Source organism: Ursus maritimus, unplaced genomic scaffold (genome assembly GCF_017311325.1).
Source record: "Ursus maritimus isolate PB19 unplaced genomic scaffold, ASM1731132v1 scaffold_6, whole genome shotgun sequence".
NCBI classification, from domain to species: Eukaryota; Metazoa; Chordata; class Mammalia; order Carnivora; family Ursidae; genus Ursus; species Ursus maritimus.
In genome coordinates, this window is record NW_024426774.1 from 49,724,208 (window position 1) to 49,748,279 (window position 24,072).

A 24,072-nucleotide genomic window follows, 5' to 3' on the forward strand; every position below is an offset into this window, starting at 1 on the left:
AACCCAATTCCCAGGTCGCCGGGATGACTGGCGTGTGGCCCAGGAGGACTCGTTGTGCTGAGAACGGGTGCCGGGTGGGTTGGATCTGCTCGGCGGTGTACAGGATTCCTTCAGCCTCCACAATCTCCTAGTGGGTCGCCTGCCATGAGCCTCACCTTCTGGACTGCAACTTACTCAGTAAGAGTCCGCTCTTCCTCTACGACCTTTGTGGAGACGGTTTCTGAGTTTGGAGAAGATTTTGTCTTTTTTTTTCTTTAACTGCATTTCCCCAACACAGACCGAGAGGAACAGGACCCCCGAAGCAGCAGCCTCTGCACGTTACGTACAGAGCCTCCACTAGCGTGAACTGGCGAGAACTAACGGCTCTCAAAGAAAATACATAATTACCCGGAATTCCCCAATGAGAGCGTCTGTCCGGAGAGAACGGGAGTCTACCACCTGCGGGAGGAAGAGAAATTAAAACTCTCATTTACAAGGAAATGTTGGCCCAGACAGGACCCAACACAACAACTCTTCCCTCCCAGACAGTAACAGCCAACACTCAGAGCACTCGCTCTGTTCCAGAGACTGTTCTGAGCAATGGTAACGCTCACAGGAACCCCCTGAGTACCAGGTACTATTATTATGCCCATTTTACAGATGAAGGAACAGAGGCACAGAGAGACTACAGGACATGTACAGCATCACACAACCCCGAAACGGCAGAGGCAGGACCCCCAGAACCCAGACAGCGGCTCCAGAGCCCACACGCTCAACAGCTAAGCTATCCCACCTTTCAGAAGGAAGGCCAAAAAAAGAAGAAAAAAAAAGCTGAGGCCCAAAGAAAGAAAATCCTGGCCAGAAACAGACACATGGGCAAACAAAATAAAATGAGTATCAGGGTCCACTGCAAGAATGATTTCAGACCCCTGACCTGCGGCCCCTGTGGGGGTGCTGGGCAGTGGGGGTTCCCCACTCGGCTGTTGCCTCCACCTGAGCTGCTGAAGGCATTTCTGTGACCAGCAGAGCTCGGCGGTGAGCCGCTCCCCATCACCCGTGCCCCGGGCTGCGTGGCTCCTTCCTCACACTCACTCACACTCACACCGATAGGCACGCACACACATGCACGCTGATATGACACATACACACGTGCACGGTGTGCACGCAAGGGTACACGTAACCCCCAGAGAACACCGATTGCTGAGACGTACCGTGATAAAGATGGGCTCGTCAAACAGCTCCGAGGGAGAGTCAAACACATTGAAGAAGAGAGTCTGTGGTTCAGGGCAAAAGGGAAACAGATGAGAGCCTGCCGACACCGGGGGGGTGCTGAGGAGAGGGTCGGCCGCCACCCACAGCCTTCAGGTCCTGTCCACCCAGAAGTGTGGACTGAGCTCAGCCCAACAATGAGCTCTGGGGATTCTGCAAGTTCTGGGCTGCTCCTCCCTTGACCTCAGGGAGGTTGTCATCTCACGGACAGGGCAGGTGGCTGGCCCTCCGGCTAGAACCCTCCCTCCAGTTCCTCCCATAACCTACTGAGGACCCAGCATATCTCTCAATACAAAAACCGAATGGATTGTCAGGTGTCGGCTGGGCATTCCCAATTGGGATGGGCCACTGTGGTCCTCGTCCTAATATCCAGCACGTCCCACCTCGTTGAAGAGTGGGCTGTTTCCCTTGTGGATCCGTGTCCTCTTGGTCTGCCCGGCAGCCGTGACCTTGACCACAGGCTTGATATTCACCCCTGGCAGCTGGCGCCCCTCAATCACTTGCACCCTGATCTGAAAGCCAAGAGGAAGCATGAGCAGGAGGAAGGGGGAAGTAGTCAGTCCCCAAGAGAGTCAAGAGATCTCAGGGACCATTCTCACTGCTGGCTTCTCGGGAAGGGTATTAAAAGGTATTAGGAAGAGCATTATAAGAACAGCCATATTTTCTGACCAAGGTCCCTTCCATCTATAAAATTCCATAGTTCTGCACAAGAGCTGCCAAGCTGCCCCAAGGAAGCTCCCAGCATTAAACTCTGGGGCTGGGCCAAGGACCCAGACCCCAGCTCATTTCATGCAGCCATTGGCACAAGCCCTCCCTCAGACCGTCTGATGTCGGCGGATTAAGCAGCCTGAACCTTCTTCACTGACAGCTCCCTCAGAGCCTGAGCTGACACGGTGACATGACCCCACTTTATTCTTTATAAGATACAACGTTTTCTTGCATTCTGAGAAATAAATTCAGTTTTCTCCATTGAACTTAAGGTTTCAGGAATATCTGTGCTTCCAGATTTAGGCAAAATATTTTAAAACATGAAATTTTAAAATTTGAGAACAATTTTCATGGAAAAATAAGATGTTTACTGGTTTTAAGTTTTAATCAGCAGCTATTTATCAATAGACCAATCAATGCTTTTTTTAAAGCCGTACTATAGAAGAATATATTATTAATAACAATAGGAAGGAAGCTCCATGATTTTTATTCTGTTCATTTTCCTGTATTTTCTAAGTTTTCTACAGTAAACATACGTTGATTTTTTTAGGGAGAAAAAAGGCAATAAGTTCATCACTTGGGAATAAAAATAATAATAATGTCAGAATTTTGTCTCTCAGGCAAATACACAGTGGTTACAGCTTAAATTATCACAGTTTAGAACTAAAATGTATTTTTACAATTTGTGGCACTCAGTAAAGAGCTAAGTTTCCTGTTTTTAACTTTGAAAGTAGTTCTGAGGAGCTCAATATCACTAAATGCAACTATATCAACATGGGAAATTTCATAGAAAAGAAAAAGAATAAGCAAAGAACCAAAATTAAAATGCAAATAAAATGGGATGGATTTTTGGATTAAAATATGCCAAAGGGTTGGGGCACCTGGCTGGCACAGTTGGTAAGTATCTGACTCTCGGTTTTGGCTCAGACCTGTGATCTCCGGATCGTGTGACTGAGCCCCGAGTCGGGCTCCATGCTCAGCGTGGCATCTGCTTGAGATTCTGTCTCTCCCTCTGTCCCTCCCCCTGCCCACGCGCGTGAACAAGCTCAAATCCTGCATGACCTTCGGAAGAATCCACGGCCATAAGGAAGGGAATGGATCAAGAGAGAAAACAGCGCTAGACAGGGCTTCCTAGTTCGGGGGCTTGTTAAAATGCAGATTCTGACTCGGCAGGCCTGGCAGTTTGCCTCTCCAGCCAGCTTCCAGGTGCTGCCCCTGCTGCTGGCCCAAGGACCACACTACGAGGAGCAAAAAGCTAGCTAGCCAGATAAACCCTGGCTGGAAAACACGTAACAAATGTGAAGATAGGCTGAACCTCTGAGTGCTGCCTCCACCACCCCCGTTTTTTTTCAAAGAACAAAACCAGGGGCTGTGTTCTGAGGCCACAACCCATGAACTGCTCATTCCGCATCTGCCGGGGACCCGGGGAAACCACAGACTCCTGCCTAGGAGAGCCCTTAGAACCTGCCCCAGGCTGGACGGACATGAGCTAAAAGAGGAGACTGTGGTCAGAGAGTCAGCCCATTACCTGGAAGTCCTGCGGTTTGTCCGACAGCAGCTTTCTGGGTGTGGGAGCACCTCTTTTCCTCTTGCTCCCGGGGTGGTAGGGGGGTGGATGGGAAGGTGGCTTCTTCGGGGTGGTGGGGGCCCCAGGGCCTGGGGCACCGCTCTGATCCAGTAATGGCTCTGCCTCATCTCCCGTGAGCCCCTGGTCCTCGGTGTCCTCCTCTCCTCCTGTGTCTGGGCGGAGAGGGTGCTAATAAGGCCTGGTCCCTCTGGTCCGGTGCTTGGGACCCCTGCCCAGCCAATGGAGGAGCCAAAGGGCTTGGGCACGAAGACCCACCACCCACTCCCCTCCTGTCAGTGAGCCAGGATGGATGAGGGAGAAAGAAGGAGCTTCCAACAGCTGAGACGTGAGGGCAGTCAGTCCAGTTAGTCAACAGGAAGGAAACAGAATGGCCCTAGCCCTCCCCACCATGTCCTGCAGGATCAGCCCCTCTGACCACTCGCCCCAGGTCCCACTCTGGTGAGCTGACAGATGGCAGCAATGAGCCAGTTACGGGTGGTAGGATCAGGATCGGGACAGCCTGACCCGTGTCTCACCCGTGGGGGCCAGCCACTTCTTTCCAGAGTATCTCGTGTCCACGGTGCTGTCACTGAGCAGGGACCAAGTCTCAGCCCGGCTCTGTCCCCCACCTGGCATAGGGGCAGGGCACAGCCCCAGGAGGCGAGGAGGGCACTGGGTGAGGGGAGCCAACCTAGGGCACCCCTACCCCAAGCCCACTCTCCCTGGCTGCCCCAGCCTGGCACAAAGCTCAGAAACAGCTCCCATGTCTGTTGGACACCGTCCCTTCTCACCACCTTCCAGGCAGGAGTGGGAATTTGTCACTTTGGGAACTTGCTCTGAGTGGCCCAAACCCTAACTCTGTCAGGCCCACCTCCAAGGTGGTCCCAGAACACTTGGGCCCTTCACTCTCCCCATGCTATCACCAGGAGCACCCCTTCTCTCTGCCCACTGCCCGCCCTCCCCAGCAACCTATGCCCTGATCCAGATTGATCTCCCGTCTCCAAGCTCAGACAGTGTGGAGCTCCAACAACGTGGCTGGGCAGGACAGACAGAGCACACCCCCACCAGAGGCTGCTCAGGTTTTAACGCTGTGTTTGTCTCTAGCTCCCTTCACCGGGAGAGAAACTGCAGACTCTTTGCCATGGCCAAGTCCCCACCTGGCCCATCTGTGTAGCTTCCTGCACATTCCAGCAGGCTGGGCCTCATGGAGGCTTCACCAGCCCCACACTGGCAAGCCAAGCACCCTGGGCTGGCTCCTCCTGTGACAAGGCCAGCAGAGGCAAGTGAAGAGAACTGACACAACCTTGGAACTTCCTAACTCAGTCTGCTCATTTCACAAATGATAAACTATAGGCCCAGAGAGGGAGAGTGGCCAGCCCAAAGTCACACAGCTACTTGGTGCTAAAGTCAAGAAAGGAACTCACGTCCCCTGACATGGGCCCAGGGCTCTTTCAAGGAAAACCTAGCTCTGATGTTACAAGGCCATCGCCAAAGGCCTATGAAGTGCCAGAGCAGGGAAGCATTCGCCTCCGGGGAGCGGGTGTGGCCCCGCGTATCACCGGGGGCAGACCCCATCCCCGCACAGCCATGCCCAGCTGAGAGGTGTCTAGCACAGAGCAGCAGCCCAGGCTCAGCCCCTCCCCAGGAGGGCTTCCTCACACTAATCCTACTGGCACCTTCTCTGCCTGGCAGGAGGCAGCTCCCAGGACTCCCCACCCACTGGTGTCCTCTCTTCTCTGGACCCAGGCAGACCCCGACCTAGGGAGGGCCGCAGAGGCTGCCTGAAGCCTCCCTCTGGCCTCCCACCCCCAGGCTGCAGCCCTGCTGCTGGGCTTCTTCCAGGGCCCTGCCAGGGTGGGCTCCTCACCAGCCACCATATCCATGTCAGGCAGAGTCGGGGAGGGTTCCAGAGATGCAGTGGGTGGGAACAGGGGCACGGCTCCAGGGAGTGGCGTGTAGGACACCTGCAGGACCAGCGAGGCCTGGAAGAGACGGGGTGGGAGGGCAGCAGGTTAGTGCATCGGCCTCGGACCGGCACCGGCCAGCATCCTTCCTGTTCCTTTTACCCCTTCGCCAAGGAAAATGGCTCTGACGGGGGTCAGGTTTGCAGGAGGCTGGGGCAAAGCCACCCCCAGGGGCCCATCAGCATGGTCAAGGGGTCCAAAGCCCGGAGTCAGCTTCTACCTCTCCGAAGCTGTGCGATCTCGCTCGAGATCTAGAACCTCACTGTGCCTCACTTTCCTTGTCTGTAAAATGAGGGTACTAGCAGCAATAGGACCTTCCTCGTAGGGCCAGATGGGGATGAAATTAGCTGAGAGAGCACATCATAAGCTTCTATAAATGAATCTGCAATTCAAGCTCTCCTGCAGGGTTTTTCAACTCTCAGTCTAGGCCCACAACAGGAAAAAGCCTCCGTGGCCACTCTGCTCAGCTGAGGGCCCTCCTCTGTCTCCCCACAGACATCTCAGCCTCATTCTGCTCCAGCGCTGGCTAGCTCTGAGAGTCTCAGGGTGCTGCTCACCTTTCGGAGCTCTCTTCCCTCCCAGAAGCACCCCTGTCCCCCACCTCAACCTCAGCTGTTCCCGCTTTGACCAGCCGAAAGGAGAATGACTAGTCGCCTCATTCCCACAGGCCGGGAAAGCGCGCCCTGTGTTTTCACCCCATGGACGCACTGCCCTCCACACAAGACCTGCACTGTTGGAAGGGCCCAGAACCTGAGGAAAAGGAACAGCCTCGGCAGCCTCCCCAGCCTTACAGCTCCTAGGCCAGCGGGGCCTGGCCCAGCATTCCCTGGTACCACGGGTCCAGCAGGCCTCCTGGGGCAGCTTTTTTATGGATCAAAATAATAAATGCTCTATTTAAGAAAGTTTAGAGGGTACAGAAACCTTAAAGAAAAAAATAATAATAATGCAGGGCGCCTGGGTGGCTCAGTCGGTTAAGTGTCCAACTCCTGATTTCGCCTCCGGTCATGATCTCATAGGTCTTGAGATCAAGCCCTGCATAGGGGTCGACGCTCAGTGGGAGTCTGCTTGGGATTCTCTCCCTCTGCCCCTCCTCCCACCCACACTCCCACTCTGTCTCTCAAATAAATAAATCTTTAAAAAAAAAAAAAGAAATAAAAGAAAATGCAAGAGAAAACAAATTGCTATAATTCGACCTTTATTCACATTTTGATATAATTCTCTCCAATCTTTTTAAACACATAGTGTACAGCCCTGCTTTATATAAAATGCTTTTCTATTTTACTTATGTTAGACAGTAAGCATTTCCCAGGTTTTGAAAAATCCTTTATAAATATAATTGTTAATAATGCATAATATCCTCTGAGCGACTCAGCATAGGTCACTAGACATTTCTACTGAGTAATATTAGGGATTCCAGAAACTCCCTGGGTGAATCCTGGTCCTGACACAGAAAGGGCCGAAGGTACACTGGGTGGCTCCAGGTCTGGGGCATGAACCCCAGACTAGGGCCTGGGCAGGGGCAACCAGGCTAAGAGAGGGCAGGACCAGTGGAAGGGTGGGGCTCAGAATGCTAAGGAAGGAAGCCAGCGCCATCTCAGCTCCCAGGAGACCCGGGGAGAGGCCAGGAAGGCAAAGAGACCCTTTCCGTCGGCAACCAAGGCACTGCCCTCACTGCCTGCCATGCAGGTTTGAGAACCACCAGCAGGTGTCGCCACTTGAGCAGGCAGAGAGCCATCACCCTAAGATCCGGGAGCCCCAGGAGGAAAGAACAGCTTCTGGGGCCCCAGCCGGGTGCCCAGACCTGCTCATCACCACCCATGAACTCCTGGAGATCCCAGTCAGGAGGTCTGGGGTGGACCTGGGCATCTGTATTTTTAACAACCGTCCTGGGGCTTTCTCACGCTTCATCAAAAGGCAAGTTGGACTCTTTGGAAAAATAAGTAATTCTAGGGATAGTCCAGGGAAGGTAGATGACCCTGGAACCCTTTGTGCCAGAAAGCAAGGAAATACCCAAAGAATGATAGAAACATGTCCAAAGGACACAGAAACCTATTTTCATGGACTCCCACTGGCCAAATCTGGGGACAATTTAAATATGAAAATAAATAATAGTAGTCAGTCTAGAATCTGTCTGAGGATAGATTTGGCATCTTCTCGTGGCACACAGCTCTGAAGGGATGTGGCTGAGAATACTGAGTGCCAGGCCAATGGAGTCCACAGGCCAGCCTACAGCAGGTCTTCATGGCCACCCCCAGCCTTCTTCCTCTTTTCAGTCCTTCCAGGGTTTTCCAAAGATCCCACAGGCCCTGTCTTCACTCCCATCACTCCTTCCGCAGGTTGCTTTGACAGTCTGAGCTAAACTCAGTTGGGCACTCCTGGTATGCTCTGCCCACGGGGCCCAGCCCGGAAATCAGCCTCAGTGAACAGCCAGTGAGAATCTTGCAGAGGTCTCTGTCCCTTCTGAGCACAGCCTCAGTTCTCTGTGCCTCCCGCTACGGGGCAACAGCCCCCGGTCCCAGGTGGGAAGCCCCAGCTCAGAGGGTCTCGGGACCTGGGGCTGCTCCGTGACCTAGTGCTGTCACAGGCACTAGAAGATGGACCCAGACACTCTCCACAGGCCAGAGTTGTATCCTGGCTCCACCTCCCCCAGGCTGTGCTCAGCCGGGGGCTCGACCAAGCAGGGCTTCAACTCCCTCTCCCATCCATCCCTTGTGGCTTTACACACCCTCCTGGAGACACGGTCTGGGAAGGGTTGGCAATCTCTACAGACAGGCAGGCTCCCAGCCCAGAAAGGAGAAGGTGGCAGGTTCCCAGCTGGTGAGCAAGGAGCACAGAGTGTGGGAACAAAGAGCCGGAGGAGGAAAGGTGAGGCATTCGGGGACGGTCACCAACCTGGCTCAGCCCCGTGGACAGGGACCAGGTGTGAAAAGGTGTCTCAGGGGCTGGACAGGCGTCTGAGCTTGGAGGGGCCCAAGTGCAGGAGAACTTGCAAGAAACACCAGTCACAGATGTCCAGAGGGCAAGAGTGGAGAGATGTTTGAGCAGCTCAGCCAGAAGCTAGGAACCCTGGATGGAGGCATTGGGGGCTGTGATTTAATGATTTATAAGAAACACAGATTTGGTCATTCAGGTGACCAAACTATACTTCTTAGAAATATTGGGTCTTCATCCACAGTTCCTGAAAACACTCAGAGCCATAAAGGTAAAATGGGTGTCTTGTTATTAATGAAGGTGACTTTTGGACCCCACGGAAGGGTAGGAGCTGGTTGCCAGGAGGACCAACCATGTGATCAGAGGGTTGGAACTTTCAGTCCCCCCCCCCAATCTCTGGGGAGGAGAGAGGGGCTGCAGGTTGCATCAGCCAATGACCAATGACTTAGTCAATCATGACTATAATGAAGCCTCCATTAAAAACTCAAGTTTTTTGGTCCCTTTTTTTCAGAGAGTTTCCATGCTGAGGGAACTAGAATACATCCATGTGCCACCGAACCGGGTCCCAAGCTCCACAAGGGCAGAAGTTCTTTTGTTCAGGACTGTGCCCTATGTATCTCCTCATCTGGCTGTTGATTCATATGCTTTATCATATCCTTTAATAAAGTGGTAAATGTTAGTGTTTCTCAGATCCCTGACTCAAGATATCTCCCTCACCAGCTACCTACGGTTCCTCCAGGAGTGTTCTACACCTTTACAGAACGCTGTGGTCCTCTTCAGGATCCAGAAGTACTTGGAGTCCATCTTGACTCTAGGGATGTGATACTGTGATTTATAATTACAAATGTGTGCGTCCATGGCACTGAGCTCCTTTTAGGAATTCCCTAGACTTTCCTAAGTGATAAGAGCCATCAAGGTGTCTTTTGTTGTGCTACTGAGATGACTTTGGAAATCACCGAAGGATGGGATCTGGTTGCTAGTGGAGCCAACCTTGCCTTTAGAGGGTTGTGGAACTTTCAGCCCCCACCACCTCCAGGGAGGGGATCCAGGCTGCGGATGGAGTTCAATTGCCAATGAAACCTCCATAAAACCACAAAGAACAGGGACTGGAGAGCTTCCAGGTTGGATAATAATAGGTAATCTGGTAAGTAGAATGTTTTTCTGAGTTCTGTGAGCCACTCTAGCAAGTTAATCAAACCCAAGGTGGGGATCATAGGAACTTCCAGTCCAGACCCTGTTGGTCAGAAGCACAGGGGAATCTGGACTTGGGATTGGCATTAGAAGGGGAAGGGGAGGTCTTGTAGGACTGAGCCCTTAACCCAGAGCCGTCCCTGGGTAGACAGTGTCAGAATTGAGTTGAATGATAGGGCGCCCAACTGGGGTCAGAGAATTGCTTGGGTGGGGGTGGGGGTTGGAAATTGGCGTTAGAACCCTTAGACTTCATGAGTAGACTAGAGAGCTCAGGGGGAGGACAAGGGGGACTCAGAAGGTGAGTCCTTCTCACCTCCTCCTCAGAAGAAGACAGGCTCATTGATGCTGGAGGAGGTCACTGAGAAGACTCGCCCACCAGCTGACCCATGATAAACCAATCGGAGGCTTCTTACCCCCTCCACTCTCCTGGGAATGTAAGTTCTGCCTGCCCTCCTTGCTCCCCGAGGCTGCTCCAGGCATGTCTTGAGCTAGCGACCTGGTGTTGAGACTATCTGTATGGATACACGGCTAAACCCAGTTAGGACCTCTGTATAAACTTTTAAGATTTGGTAGATGAGTGCAGAGATCTACTCATCTTGCTGCCACCCCAGACATGCCTCATAGGTAAGTCCCCAAGTTTACTAACCCTGCCGCCTACCAATGTGGAGTGGCTTGCCTCTTTCTTGGGTGTCCCCCTGCCTTCCATGTAAGGGGACTGTTCCAGATTTCACCCGGGAAGCACCTGAAGAGGTTATAAACCAAGTGATCACCGCACTAAACCAGAATGTTCTGTCAGTGAGCACCATGCGAGAGAGGGATGGATTCTCCTGGGAACTAACCTCTCTCCGTCAGGGAAGCATCCAGCCATCACTGCCCTAAGATGCCTCAGGAGGAAATTCCAGCATCAGAAAGGCAGTGGACCAGGAGTCCATTCAAGTCACTCCCACCCCTGAGAGTTCAGGAGATGTGCCATCCACCGACTTGTCCCCATTTGGACACGGAGTCACTGTGTGACTTCAGTCAGTCACTCTCTTTCTCTAGCCCTCAGTACCCAGTAGTGGTTCCTTTCCGAGTTCTGCCCAGGTTTGCCACTTCCTGACTCATCAAGCCAGCCAAGGTTCCCCACCCTCGCGCGTACACACACACACACACACACACACACACACACACACACACAAGGTAGCCCCACGCAAACAGAACTCAGCCCGGAATCCCCAAGGCCCCACCGGGAGGAAGTATTTCCAAATGGATAGTCCCCCAGTGCCTCCTGGGAGGTGGAGCTGACCCAGAGGAAAGGTCAGGAATTCTACTGACCAGGAAGAAAGAACCCTGCAGGGTATATTTAGCTCCCTAAAAATAACGGGAAGCCAGAGACGAGGGCTGGGAATTGTCTGGTAGGACTGGAAGAGCACTGGAAAGGCTGGGGGGAGGGGCAGGAAGGACAATGGAGGAAAGGAAGAGGGTCTGACAGGTTCCGGTGGGCAGGGGAGAGGGATGTCTGTCTCCCTTCCCTTGTGATCTGTAACCCAGATGACTCAGATATTCCAGATCTGGAGATGGGGGCTGGGAGCTTAGGGAGGGCTACCAAAGAGATTGGGGGAGCCATCACCAAAGCTGCCCAAGAAGCCTGGGGAGTCATCAGATTTCTAGTAAAGAACCAACCCCAGGAGGTGACCGTGCCCCCCTCCAGGGCAGGAGGAGACCCAGGGGCAGGCCAAGCTGGTGTGAGGCAAGGCTGACTTGAGCCTCACAGGAGGGGCCAGGGCTCCCTCCTGTCCCCTTCCCATCCCTTCCATGCCAGTCCCCCTCCACAGCACCCCAAGCTCTGGCCAGGGCAGGCCAGGCCTGGTTGCTGGGAGCTGGACTATGACACACCACTCATGTCAGAAAGACAAGGCCTCAGACCAGACATTAGCGTGATGCAAAGGTCCAGTGGGCACTTACCCCTGTGGGCTGCTTCTTGGTGTCCAGCAGGGGGGCATTGAAGCTGGCAGACAGACTGGGGGTGGCGAGGACCTCCCGGAGTGGGACTTGGGCTTCCCCCAAGAACCTAAGTGGAGAGAAAAGTAGAATGTAGAGAATAGCCTAATGTGCCTGGCTCTTCTCCCAACATACCACCACCACCACCTTACCACACAAACACCCTGCAGACAAAGCTGACCTGCCTCGAACACCATAGTCCCCGAGGACCCCTCGCGTTTCCCTAACACCCTGCCCCAGTCACCCCATGCATCATCCCTGGAGGGCCAGGCCCCCTGCCCTGAACAAGGATGCGAGACACCTTCCCTTCTCCCAAGGTCAGCTTTCTGCCTCTCCGCAGAGGCCCAGCCCTACCACCCCTGACCGCCTGGATACTCCCATAGAAGGGCTGCCTTTCCCATCAGACCTCAGCAATCCACCGGTCTCCTAGAAGCGGGGGGACCCGTGCAGGGTCCCTGAAGCTGCAGTCACTCATCTGACCCACATCTACACAGGCCGCCTATCCCGGTTTCCCAGGGCTCGGCCAGCAATGACCACAAATGAAGAACAGTCTTTCCTGTCTTCAGGGACAGGGAGAAAAGCAAACTGGGGCAGGGCAGACACGCCCCACTCCTAAGAGAGGCCCAGGACTGTCACAGCACACACGTAAGGCAGCATCTCCAATTCGGACTGGTGTGTGCTATATTCCTCTGCAGCATGGAGCAGGCTTGTAGCATAGGTGGGGGGTGGGGGGCCCCATAAACACATGGGTTCTTAGGAAAGACTAGGACACCAAGCGATGACCAGTTAAGGGACCCTCCAAAGAGTGCCAAGGAAAAAGTCTGTGTCCCCTAAGCTAAGACATGGGCGAACTGCATTCTGCACCTCTGTGGCGGTGGTGGGAAATCAGGGGCAGCCAGTGGCCCGTGTCTATCAGAACTGTCGCCTGACGTCTGCATCGGACTTCTGCACGCTTCCTGCACAGGACCGTCAGGGCATGAACCGTGAACAACCACAGGCGTGCTCCCAGCTCCTGCTTCTTAATTTTTTTTCCCTGATGAATAAACAGCACACCTGTTATTTGGGACCTTCCTTTTCCTAGTGTCTCTAACAACTGATTTGAATAGAGGTTTTACGAAGTATTATTGAAATACAACTTCAATCTTAACCTAAACAGCTGATTTTTTAAAAAAAGATGTATTTATTTGAAAGAGAGAGTGTGAGGGGTAAGGGACAGAGGGAGAGGGTGTCTTAAGCAGATTCCGTGCTGAGCACAGAGCCCAATGCAGGGCCCAAACTCATGACCCTGAGATCACGACCTGAGCTGAAACCAAGAGCCGGACACTTAACCGACTGAGCCACCCAGATGCCCCTGAGCAGCTGATTTTTAACACTGGCTGCTCAGTGAGATATCACCTCTCATTCATTAGGATGGCTACTACCCCAAAAACAGAAAAGAACAAGCGTTGGTGAGGATGTGGCAAAATTGGAACCCTTGTGTTCTGTTGATGAGCAGGGGAAAAAGGGAATACAAAAATGGATCAAACCATATAATCTAGCAATTCCACTTCCGGGTATATACTCAAAAGAAATGAAACCAGGGACTCGAAGAAATATTTGTACGCCCATGTTCATAACAGCATTATTCACAATCACCAAAAAATGAAAGCAACCCAAGTGTCTATCAACAGATGAATGGATAAACAAATGAATGGATAAATAAAATGCAATAAAAATTAAAATAAAATTAATTAAAATAAATTAAAAACATGCTTACAATGAAATATTACTTAGCCTTAAAAAAGAAAGAAGTTCTGACACCTGCTACAACATGGATGAACCTTGGAGACACGATGCTGAGTGCAATAAGACAGACACAAAAGGACAAATACTGTATGCTTGCACATTTTTGAGATGCCTAGAATAAGCAAGTTCATGAAGAAAGTAAAATAGAGGTTATCAGGGGCCGGGGGTAGGGGAAACGGGGAGCTATTATTCAGTAGGCACAGAGTGTCAGTTTGGGAAGATGAAACATTCTGGGGATAGACCTTGGGGATGGTTGCACAGCTGTGAATGTGCTTAATGCCACGGAGCTGCACATTCAGAGTAGTAGAAATGGTAAGTTTTGTCATGTATATTTTACCACAATAAAAATTAATTAATTAATAGCTGCTTATTAATTATTAATAACTGCTCAATAAAATCACTTGAGCTCCATTCTTCTTGGAACCAGTAGACTCTTGGTCACCTTACGTAAGGTTCCCTGGCTAGCAAGGCAATAACCTGGTTTGTGCTGAATTTTGTAACATTTTTCTAACATTTCTCTAAAGAAAGGGCTAAAGAGAGAGAGGTTCACTCACATTCATTCCTCGTGATGCTAGGAGTCACATTTTCTGGAATTCGGACTGGTGTGTGCTATATTCCTTTGCAGCATGGAGCAGGCTTGTAGCATAGCTTACTAAGCAGGGGCTCCTGGAGGGTCTCCGTCCCAGGGCCAGCGTGGGGAAGGCACCTGCCACCAGTGGGTTGACTGAAGTGTCCTCAGTGTCACCACATAGCTCCCAAGATCTGACCTTTACTGCTCACTTGCTTGTACCCACTGACCTTTGTCCCCCATTTTTCCATTAGCTCTTCTTTCCAGCTTATCTCGTCACTCAGGAGAAAGACCCCACTGACAAAGCATCCCAGGACGGAAACCGAAACTGCCCCTCAAACCCTAATGACTGTCCTGGTGAAGAGCTCTGGCAGCCCAGACCACCCAGACCAGTTCGAGCTTAACTCCCTGTTGACACCTGCGCAGATGGACCATGGATGGACCCATGGAGTGACTGACAGTTACCTTTACCTCGTGATAATGCTAGAATCTCTGCCCAAGTTGGAGCGCAAGCCTCATTTACATACCATACAATGTTGGGATAGGCACGTTTCCTTAAGGTGCATGACCCACCTTGTGCCCGTCCCTACGTAGATGACAAGCCTCCCCTACGTAAATATTTTAAATAGTAGGAACCCATTCACCCCTTGCTGGGGAGTCGGCTTTGGAAGTTATCCCTGGGGATCTTATTTGCTGCAAATAGAGTTTCCTCTGTGCAACAACTCCAGCTGGGGTAGTTTCTCTCTGTGACTCACCCAGGAGCAAGCTCATGTTAGTTTTGGGGGGCTACATCACGGCCCAGGCAACGTCAAAAAGACAAGACGGTAGGTGTAAAAGGCCCGTGAATCCATGCGACATCAGCAATAGGAGTCCTCCGTTCTTCACGGGAAAAGTGGGGCAACAGAGCAGAGGGACTGGCTCCAGCAGGTGGATGACTGAGCTTGCCCTAGCCCTTTGAGTCCCCCGATTCCCTGCGGGATCACCTGGAGCGGGGTGGGGGTGAGGGGCAGAGCGGGCAGTGGGGGCTGAGAGGCGGGCCGGCGGTGCAGACGTGCTGCTCGCGCGGCAGCTCGCGAGCCCTGGAGGCTGCGGCCAGAGCCGACCTGCCCTCCGTGGCCTCCCTTTCTGGCCCCGGGCCGGCCAGCCCTGCGCCCCCGGAGAATTCCCGGAAGTGGGGCGGGAACAATGGCAGGAAATGCCCCGGGAAGCGCCGGCCCCACCCCTGCCAGCCCAGGCACCTCCGGAGGCAGGGAGACCTGGGCCAGGAGGGACCGCTTGTTATTTCCTCCCTTAACGTCTTGCTGGACCTTGAAGTGCTCCCACCTCCCACCCCTGTCACAGGCCTTGGCACCAGTCCTTTGGAGGAGCTGGGTGGCCTTCACAAGCCCCCACCCCCTAGGAGGAGAGGCTGGAGGCCGCACAGCCGGCTGCCTGTCCCCAGGGCTCTGGCCGTACTTCCGTACTACCTACGGAGCAGGCAGCCCCAGAGCGGGCCCACAGAATTGCTCTGGAAGGCCAAACTGCGTTGGCCGGACTCCCTGGGGAGCTTGGATGGTCTGAGGCTTGATCACAGGAAACCCTTACGGCCACTCTTCACTCATTCTGTCACAGAGGGTGGAGGAGATGGCTTTATTCAGACAGCCTCGGGGGAGGAGGGCCCAGACCCTCAGGGAGACCCACGGCATCCGCGGATCAAGACAAAGGGGCCTCCACCAACCGGCGATGCCCCGCGCTCAGTGGCAGTGGCAGTGGCACCAGGCAGTGGCCGCTTGTGGCAGACAGGATTCAGTAGGACCACAGGAGGGGTCTGGGGGTCCTGCAGAGGCTGTGTCAGGGCCAGCTCTGAGCGTGTGGGTAGGTGGGAAGGAAACCCCCTGCAGCCTACAATAGGAAAATGTCACTGCTCTCCCAGCCTCCCCGGACCTGCCATCCCTCTTGCCAGGGCGGTGTTCTGCAGCCACTGGAACGTGGGCGCAGGAGAAATGTGAGGGCTGAAATCCCAGCTGCCATCCCACAGACGGAGAGGGAGGTCAGGAATTGGCGTGGGGGAGGGAGGGAGAGATCCAGGCAGTTCACACATTGACAAGGCACACGTTTTTCCTCCAGGGCTCAAGAACTGGCTCCCAGACTCATCACCCAGTAGGGCTACTGTCCTGTCGGAGATGGGAGAAACGCTCTGGGGTAGCGGCCTCCCAATCTGAGCCATCGGTGGGAGGCTATACATTAAAGAGGCCAAGTAAGTTTATTTTAACGATGCACAAAAAAATCTAAACAATTTTATTTCAAAACATTGGGCCTATTTTACAACATTGTTTATAAGAACAAAACACAGGAGGCAACCCAAATGTCCATCCTAGAAGATGCATAAATAAAGTATAGTACAGCCATATGATGGAACACTGCACAACTACACAAATAACGGGCAGTGCACCGTAGGCTTATATATGGAAAATCTTCCAGATACGTTGTCAAATGAAAAAACAGAGTACAAAAAGTATGTATAGGGGCGCCTGGGTGGCTCAGTTGGTTAAGCGTCTGCCTTCGGCTCAGGTCATGATCTCTGGGTCCTGGGATCAAGCCCCATGTCCAGCTCCGTCCTCAGGGGGGAGCCTGCTTTTCCCTCTCTCTCTGCCCCTCCTCCCAGCTTGTGCTCTCTCCTCTTTCTCTCTCCCTCTTTCAAACACATAAATAAAACCTTAAGAAAAAAAAGAGCGTGCATAATATGCTACCTACTACTTAGACTAGTGGAAGTCATAGACAAATGAATGGTGGTGACGAGGCTGGGGGGAGGGGAGAGTGGAGTTACTGTTTAATAAGTACAGACTTTCAGTTTTACAAAACGAGCAGAGTTCTGGGGTGGGTGGTGGTGATGGCCGCACAACGCGAACATGTTTAGTACCACTGCATCGCACACTTAAAAATGGTTAAGATGTGTATTTTACCACAATACCAAAAATGAAATCTATTCAAATAAATAAATAAATAAATAAATAAATAAATATGCTCTTTAAAAAAAGAGGAAAGTCAGAATCTATACTAGTGATTAAGCAATAACATAAGAACTCTGGAAGGACACAAAAGAAACTAAGGACAATGGTAATCTACAGGGAACAGGTAAGAACTGGGCAGCTAGGGGGACGCCTGGGTGACATCTGCCTTCAGCTCAGGGCACGCTCCAGTCCTGGGATTGAGCCCCATGTCGGGCTTCCTGCTTAGTGGGGAGTCTGTTTCTCCCTCTTCCTCTCCCTCTGCCTCTCCCCTGCTTGTGCTCTCTCTCTCTCTCTCTCTCAAATAAATAAATAAAATCTTAAAAAATAGGAACTAGACAGATGGGGGACAAAGACAACAGGGAGCGATTTCACTCCATTTTTTCTTACAGTTTCTGTTTTATAACCCCTTATGTTTTTTACCAACTCAAAATTTAAATTTAAAACTGGAACATAAAATCCTAAAAATCTTATAATTCATTCATTCGGCAAATACTTATTCAACACACCCAACAAAACCCAGCCCCCACTCTCATGGAACTTACTTCTAATAATAGCTCCCCTCCTATTGAGTGAGCGCACGTGAGATACAGTGTCAGGCACCCTACCTACACTCCCTCATTTAAAATAACACTAGCCCTATGAGGTAGGTACAGTTATTAGTTCAATCCATCTTACAGGAGAGGAAATTGGGACTCGGAAAGGCATTTGACTTGATTTTACACAAAGAACAAGGCAGTCAGAAGCAGACTCAGAGGCTTTCCTTTACTGGACCTATGCTTGACCTGCTGGTGCACCTCAGAGCTCCATGAATATGAACTGAAACACACCATCAGGAAAGGAACCAGAATGTCCTCGGTTTGCTCCATCCATGCAAAAGGGAGCCCAGCCTCCACATTTAATCTGATTCAACTTAAAAAAAAAAAAATCTAATTCCAGGGGTGACTGGGTGGCTCACTCTGTTAAGCTTCGGACTCTAGGTTCCTGCTCTGGTCCTGATCTCATGGGGTCATGATCCCATGGCATCCTGCGCTCAAGCCCCGCTGTCAGGGCCTACGCTCAGCAGGGAGTCTGCTCTCTGCCCTTCCCCCAGCTTGTGCAGGCATTCTCCCTCTGTCTTTCAAATAAATAAATCTTTTTTAAAATATCTAATTCCAAGCTATATTAATTACACCTTTTTATTTTCTGTATTTTTTTAATAGGGCCACTTCTTTTTTTTTAGAAGATATTTATTTATTTATTTATTTATTTATTTACTTATTTATTTTTAATTTGAGAGAGAGACAGAGCGAGACCCTGATGGCAGGGAAAGTGGTCTCCGCACCCGCAGAGGGTGGCAGACCCTCCGTAGTTACCCCAGCCTTCCCCTATGCCACGGTGCTGCGAGCTGTAGAAGGTCGGGGTGCAGCAGCCCAGGGTGGACAAGAGCCCCAGGCGCTAGGAGCCGTGTGGGGAGCAGGAAGATGGGAGAAATGGGTGCAGCTCACACTGACACTGATGAAGAAGTGGATGTAAGACAAGGCCCCTCCCCCAAATGCCCAAAAAAAGTAGCGCAGGAAGGCTGGCAGAACCCACAGCTCCTGATCTATTTGATTCAGGGGACACCTCAAGTGGCAGACTCTAGGGTGTCACCCCAACCATCATTTTCACATGTCCGGTCACTCCTAACATTTCCAGATGGTATCTTTCAACCTCTAGCAACACTCTGGAAACATCCTTTCTCTCCTCTTCCAAAGATAAATATTTATCATTGCATGATTAAGTATAAGAGCTCTCAAGTCATCCTTCCAGGGCTGGAAGCCCAGCTCTGCCACGTGACAGCTGTGTGGCTGGACACAAGTTACATAACTTCTCTGAGCCTGTTTCCTCATCCGTCAAAGTCATTCATTCATTTGACAAATATGCAGTGAGCGCCTGCCATGGGTCCAGCACTGTCGTAAGTACTGGGGACACTGGTTGAACAAAATGGACAATCCCCTCTTCACCATGGGAGCTTCTGGGGAAAGTACACACTTCAGAGGGTTCTTGAAAACTTGAGTTCACACACCTAACACCCTTACGTGTGCCTGGAACATGGATGGGGCTTGGGAAATGGCAGCTCCCTTCCTCCCCACCCTGTTCACCACCATCCTGTCCATCTGGGCATGTACCTGTTGTCCCGAATCACCGTGAGGGCCACATTAGAACATGCCTTGAAACACTGTCATATGGAAGAGGTTAGATCTACGTTTGGTCTTTCCTGATGGTGGACTAGAGAGGAGAGGCTCAAAATCTCAGGGAGAAAAATGTGGCTCAATAGAAGGAAGAACTTTCCAACAGACTAACCCAGGCCTGCAACGGGCTTCTTCCTGACTCCAGCACTGTCCTTCAAGGATGGAAGGAACGAGACTCCTAGCCTGAGGACTCATAGGTCTTTCAACGCTGGCCGACATACCTGCCCGGGGGGGAAGGTTGCGGTGAAAGCTTGTGTGGCCCATGCACAGGCCCGGCCGAGAGTAGGATCAGTAGTGAGGGTAGTGGGTTAGACAGTTGTCCTCATGACCACTAGAACCTCCCACAGGCTGTAAATGTGGAGGAAGTGCTGGGGATGGAAAGCCAGCTCACAGCCGTCATGGTAAAGACCGAATCAGGAAGAGTCATCTGTGGATGCGGAATCTCGGGGCACATTTTGATGAGGAATGGGATACGTGCAGGGTCTTAACATGTCTCTTAAGAGACTCAGAGGGGGGTGAGGAAGAACAGTAAACATACAATGGAAAAATCAGGTGCCACCTTGACACATGATCAAAGTGACATCATCAATGGGGGGCGTCTTGTGCCCCCAGAGCCTGAGACGGACACAACACACCTACAAAATATTCTGGCCACGAATTAGTAACTGAGTCTAATCATGAGAAAAACATGAAATAAGTCCCAAACGAAGAACATTCTATTAACAAAAAACTGGCGTATTATTCAAAACTGTAAGTTGTTGTAAAAGACAGAGGCTGTGGGAATGTTCTAGATTAAAGGGGGCCATGGAAACATAATGACTGAATTGAATATGGGAATCTAGATTGGATCCCATACTGAGAAAGAAGGGGAGGGGGGCTTTCTATAAAAGACATTATTTGGGGGCACCTGGGTGGCTCGTTCAGTTAAGTCTTCGACTCTTGATTTCAGCTCAGGTCATGATCCCAGGGTTGTGAGATCAAGCCCTGCTTCGGGCCCCAAATTCAGTGGGGAGTCTGCTTGAGATTCTCCCTCTCCCTCTGCCCTTCCCCCACCCTCCACCTCCTCACTTGCTCGCTCTCTAAATAAATAAATACATAAATAAATAAATAAATAAATAAATAAAATCTTTTTTTAAAAGATATTTAGTCAACTGATAGGACGGAATAAAAACAGTGAATTAGGTGGAAGTCTGGCAACCATGTTAAGTTTACTGAAGTTGATAGCGACACTGTGATTACGTAAAAGTACATCCCTATTCTTAGGAAATACACTGAAGTATTTAGGGATAAAGGGCCATGACGACTATAACTTACCCTCCACTAGGAGAGAGGGGGAAAAGGAAGGAAGAAAACGGGAAGGAGGGAGAGGAGAGAGACTAATATAAAGCAAATGGGGCAGAATGTTAATCAGTGATTCTGAGTAAAGAGTATAAGGAATGTTCTTTGTTCTGTTTTTGCAACTTTTCTGTACATTGGAAATTATTTCTTTAAAAATCTCCAGAAGCATTTCCATGTGTCAGTTTCTCATTCTTTATCTTCTAATTTAAGACACGGACATGTCAACTAAAAATACATATATTACAACGCAAGCCCATTCATTACTGACTCAGCGGCACTTTCCCCTCATTAGAGTCAATGGATCAGGCATGACCGGAAAGTCAGCGAGCCCCTGGCTGGCAGGGCACACACACATACACACACACATACACACACGCACACACATACACACACACATACACATGTGCACACACATACACACTGGCGCCATACATGCACGCACGCACACGCATGCACGCTCTTGCTCACACACACGCACATACACGCACACATACACACTCGCACGCACACGCATACATGCATGCGCACACACACCTACACACACGCACGTACACACACACGTGTGCACTCAGGGAAGATTTAAGGTCCCTGGGAGGAGAGAGCCGTGAGCTGTGGCCACCCCCAGCCCTCAGCCGTGTGTGCCTGGCGTGAGGGGCAGGAAATGAGGGACAGCCGGACATTCCCACCCCCTGAGCCCGCCTGGCCTCTGGCAGCCTTCCCGCCAGTATCTGATTCCCCAGGGGCTGCCCAAGGGTAACCAAATAGTTTTCCACTTCCATCCAGAGAAAGACAAAAGAAAAACTATTCTGAAACCCGGGAGTGTCCTGGAGAGAATTCAGGACAAAATATAAAAATCCTTGGAAGATCAGGGAACGGTCAACACTTCCGAGCATGCTAAGAACAATGAGATGGTGACTGTATATATTCCTGCCTCCCAAATATTCCAGAAAGGGGGGCCTGCAAACCGGCCTACTGAAAGCCAGAGGCTGAACTTCGGCCTACTTTCCCCAACTTCTAGCAACAGCAAACCACCACTCTGCCTTTTTAAATGTCTAAGTGCACATACACACACAGCTGGGGCCGCATCTGGGAATAACGGTTGTCCGCAGGGAGAAAATATCCTCCACACGTGAAACAGACGGAGAGTGAATTCTCCTGATAGGATCCCAAACATACAAGCTGCTATGAATTAGTAAGAAAAAACAAGCAACTCAAAATATGAGGATAGGCGATTGACAAAAGAAGAAATACAAACGGGCAGTAAAACACGTGAAAAGATGCCCAACTTCACAAGTAGTCAAGAAAACACAATTTAGGGGTGCCTGGCTGGCCAGTCAGTAGAGCACGCACTCTTGATCTCCAGGTTGTAAGTTTGAGCCCCACGTTGGGTGTAGAGATTACTTAAAAATAAAATCTTAAAGGGGCGCCTGGGTGGCTCAGTGGGTCAAGCGTCTGCCTTCAGCTCAGGCCTTGATCCCAGGGTCCTGGGATCGAGCCCTACATCGGGCTCCCTGCTCAGCCGGGAGCCTGCTTCTCCCTCTGCCTGCCACTCCCTCCACTCGTGCTCTCTCTCACTCTCTCTCAAGTAAATAAAAACTAAATCTTCTAAAAAAATAAATAAATAATAAAATCTTAAAAAAAAAAGAAAGAAAACATGGTTTATAAGATACTCTTCTCCCCCAACCATGGCACTAAGCAAAAATAAAAAACTGACAGGCGATTACTTTTTACACGTTTGGTGGACATAAATTAGGACACATTTCTGAAAAGTAATTTGGCAGAATCTATGAAAATGTTGTATGCTCATATCCTTTGATCTAATAATCAACTTCTATGGACCTATTTTAAAGAAAAAAAAATAGTATAAGGTCATGAAAACTTTGGGATAAAGATAGTCACTGAAGGGGCAGAAAAGAAATTAGAAAGAAATCAAATCCCAATCAGTAAGGGCAAGTTGGAATAAATTATGGGGCACCCACCCTGTGAAATACCACACATCCATTTAAAATGGGGTTGATCCAGGTGCCTGGGTGGCTCAGGTCATGACCCCATGGTCCTGGGATCGAGTCCCTCATCAGGCTCCCTGCTCAGCAGGGGAGTCAACTTCTCCTTCTGCCTCTCCCCATGTTCTCTCTCTCCCAAATAAATAAAATCTTTAATTAATTAATTAATTTATTTAATGCGGTTGATCAGTCCACACTAACATTGGAAAGAGTCCATGATGGTATAGACCACTATGTACAGCATGATTCCATTCTTAAGTACACGCATGCACGTTTTGTAAACAGATGTTTGCACAGGCTGAGGAAAAGTCGAGAAAGATATGCACCAAATTGTCAACAGTGGACACACTGGAGGGAAGGGAAGCAGCAGATGGGGAAAGGGTGGGAAAACCTGCACTTCCTCCTTTATAACTTTTTAGGAATGGAGGTTACTTTTGCTTATTAAAAAGACACTTATAATTTGTATATTCTTGTGGGTTTTTTTTTTAATTCTTTTAAATAAAAGACTGTGTGTGCACCTGTGTATGCGGCTTGTTGGTGCGCACTCCGGTGCAGTCACGTGTCCACATGGGGCGTGTGGTGCTATGCTCACAGCTGGCGTGGTTTGTGTATGTGCGTCTCTACAGATCCAACAGTCCCTAACTGAACACCTTCAACGTGCCAAGCACCCAGGAGGCATCTGACGCCCACACACTATCTCACGCAAGCTTCACGACAACCGTGCACCGTAGGTACTGTTACGGTCATTATCCCGATGGGGAAACGGGTTCAGAGAAATCCAGGTCGCAGTGTCAGGATGAGGCTCACTACGGAGAGGGGGTCCCCGAGAGCAGCCTTCGACCCTCATTCCCATGCCACCACCCCTGCCCTGCTCAGCTCTGTGGACAGCTGGGGCACTGAGGGCACCCGCCCCGGCTGGGCTGGAACCCCTGGACCACACCAGCCCACCCCCTATGTGGCCCCCCAGGCACCATCCGGCCAGCCCTCCCCCCAGGCGCCCCTGCCAGGGCCTGTGCATTCTTGTGCCGGGCTCCCCTTTGAAGGACAAACACTCTGGTTCAGCTCCTTCCGAGAAACCCCCACAGTCCCCAGTACATTAAGCCCATTGTCCCAGGAGGCACCAGGACACGCCCACCTCCACCCCGAGGGCACCCAGGCCGCCTCCGGCTCAGAGGCAGCCCTTCAAGCGATCGTCACCGAAGTCAGGAAGACCACCTTCCCAATCTCCTCAAAGGCTATCATGTTGTCTGCCGCTCACCATTCACATTCCGCACGGTCCCCCAGGCTGCGAAGAAAGGCGAAACCCTAAGCCATAGGTGGCCACCAACACTTCAGTATGAATTAGTCCTTTCTCAAACCATCGCTGGCTGAGAGCGGGCTTTGATGGGAAAAGGCTGAGTCAGTGGGAACCGAAGCAAGTGGCGCAGCGGGAGAGCAGCACAAGAGAGATCTGGAAAGAGGATGTGCCAAAAGGAACTGCCATTTACGGAGCAGCCAGCAGCCTCTCCATGGCCGTTCCCCGAGATGCGCTTGTGCAGTTGGTGTGACGCCCCCTGAGGAGGAAGAAACGGGGCGCAGGGAGCTTCGCT

General features: G+C 51.1%; 1 protein-coding gene across 4 annotated transcripts in view; it reads right to left on the bottom strand.

Annotated features, from left to right (window-relative positions):
* DYSF (dysferlin) overlaps positions 1 to 24,072 on the bottom strand; it is a 203,481-nt gene that overhangs the window by 149,396 nt on the left and 30,013 nt on the right. For all 4 annotated transcript variants that reach the window (XM_008699984.2, XM_040623327.1, XM_040623325.1 and 1 more), the window contains exons 4-9: positions 11,554 to 11,659; positions 5,391 to 5,505; positions 3,485 to 3,696; positions 1,632 to 1,760; positions 1,191 to 1,253; positions 388 to 438 (exon numbers count right to left, since the gene is read on the bottom strand). In XM_008699984.2, coding sequence (XP_008698206.2) covers positions 388 to 438; positions 1,191 to 1,253; positions 1,632 to 1,760; positions 3,485 to 3,696; positions 5,391 to 5,505; positions 11,554 to 11,659 — 676 coding nt within the window. The remainder of the gene's footprint in view (positions 1 to 387; positions 439 to 1,190; positions 1,254 to 1,631; positions 1,761 to 3,484; positions 3,697 to 5,390; positions 5,506 to 11,553; positions 11,660 to 24,072) is intronic.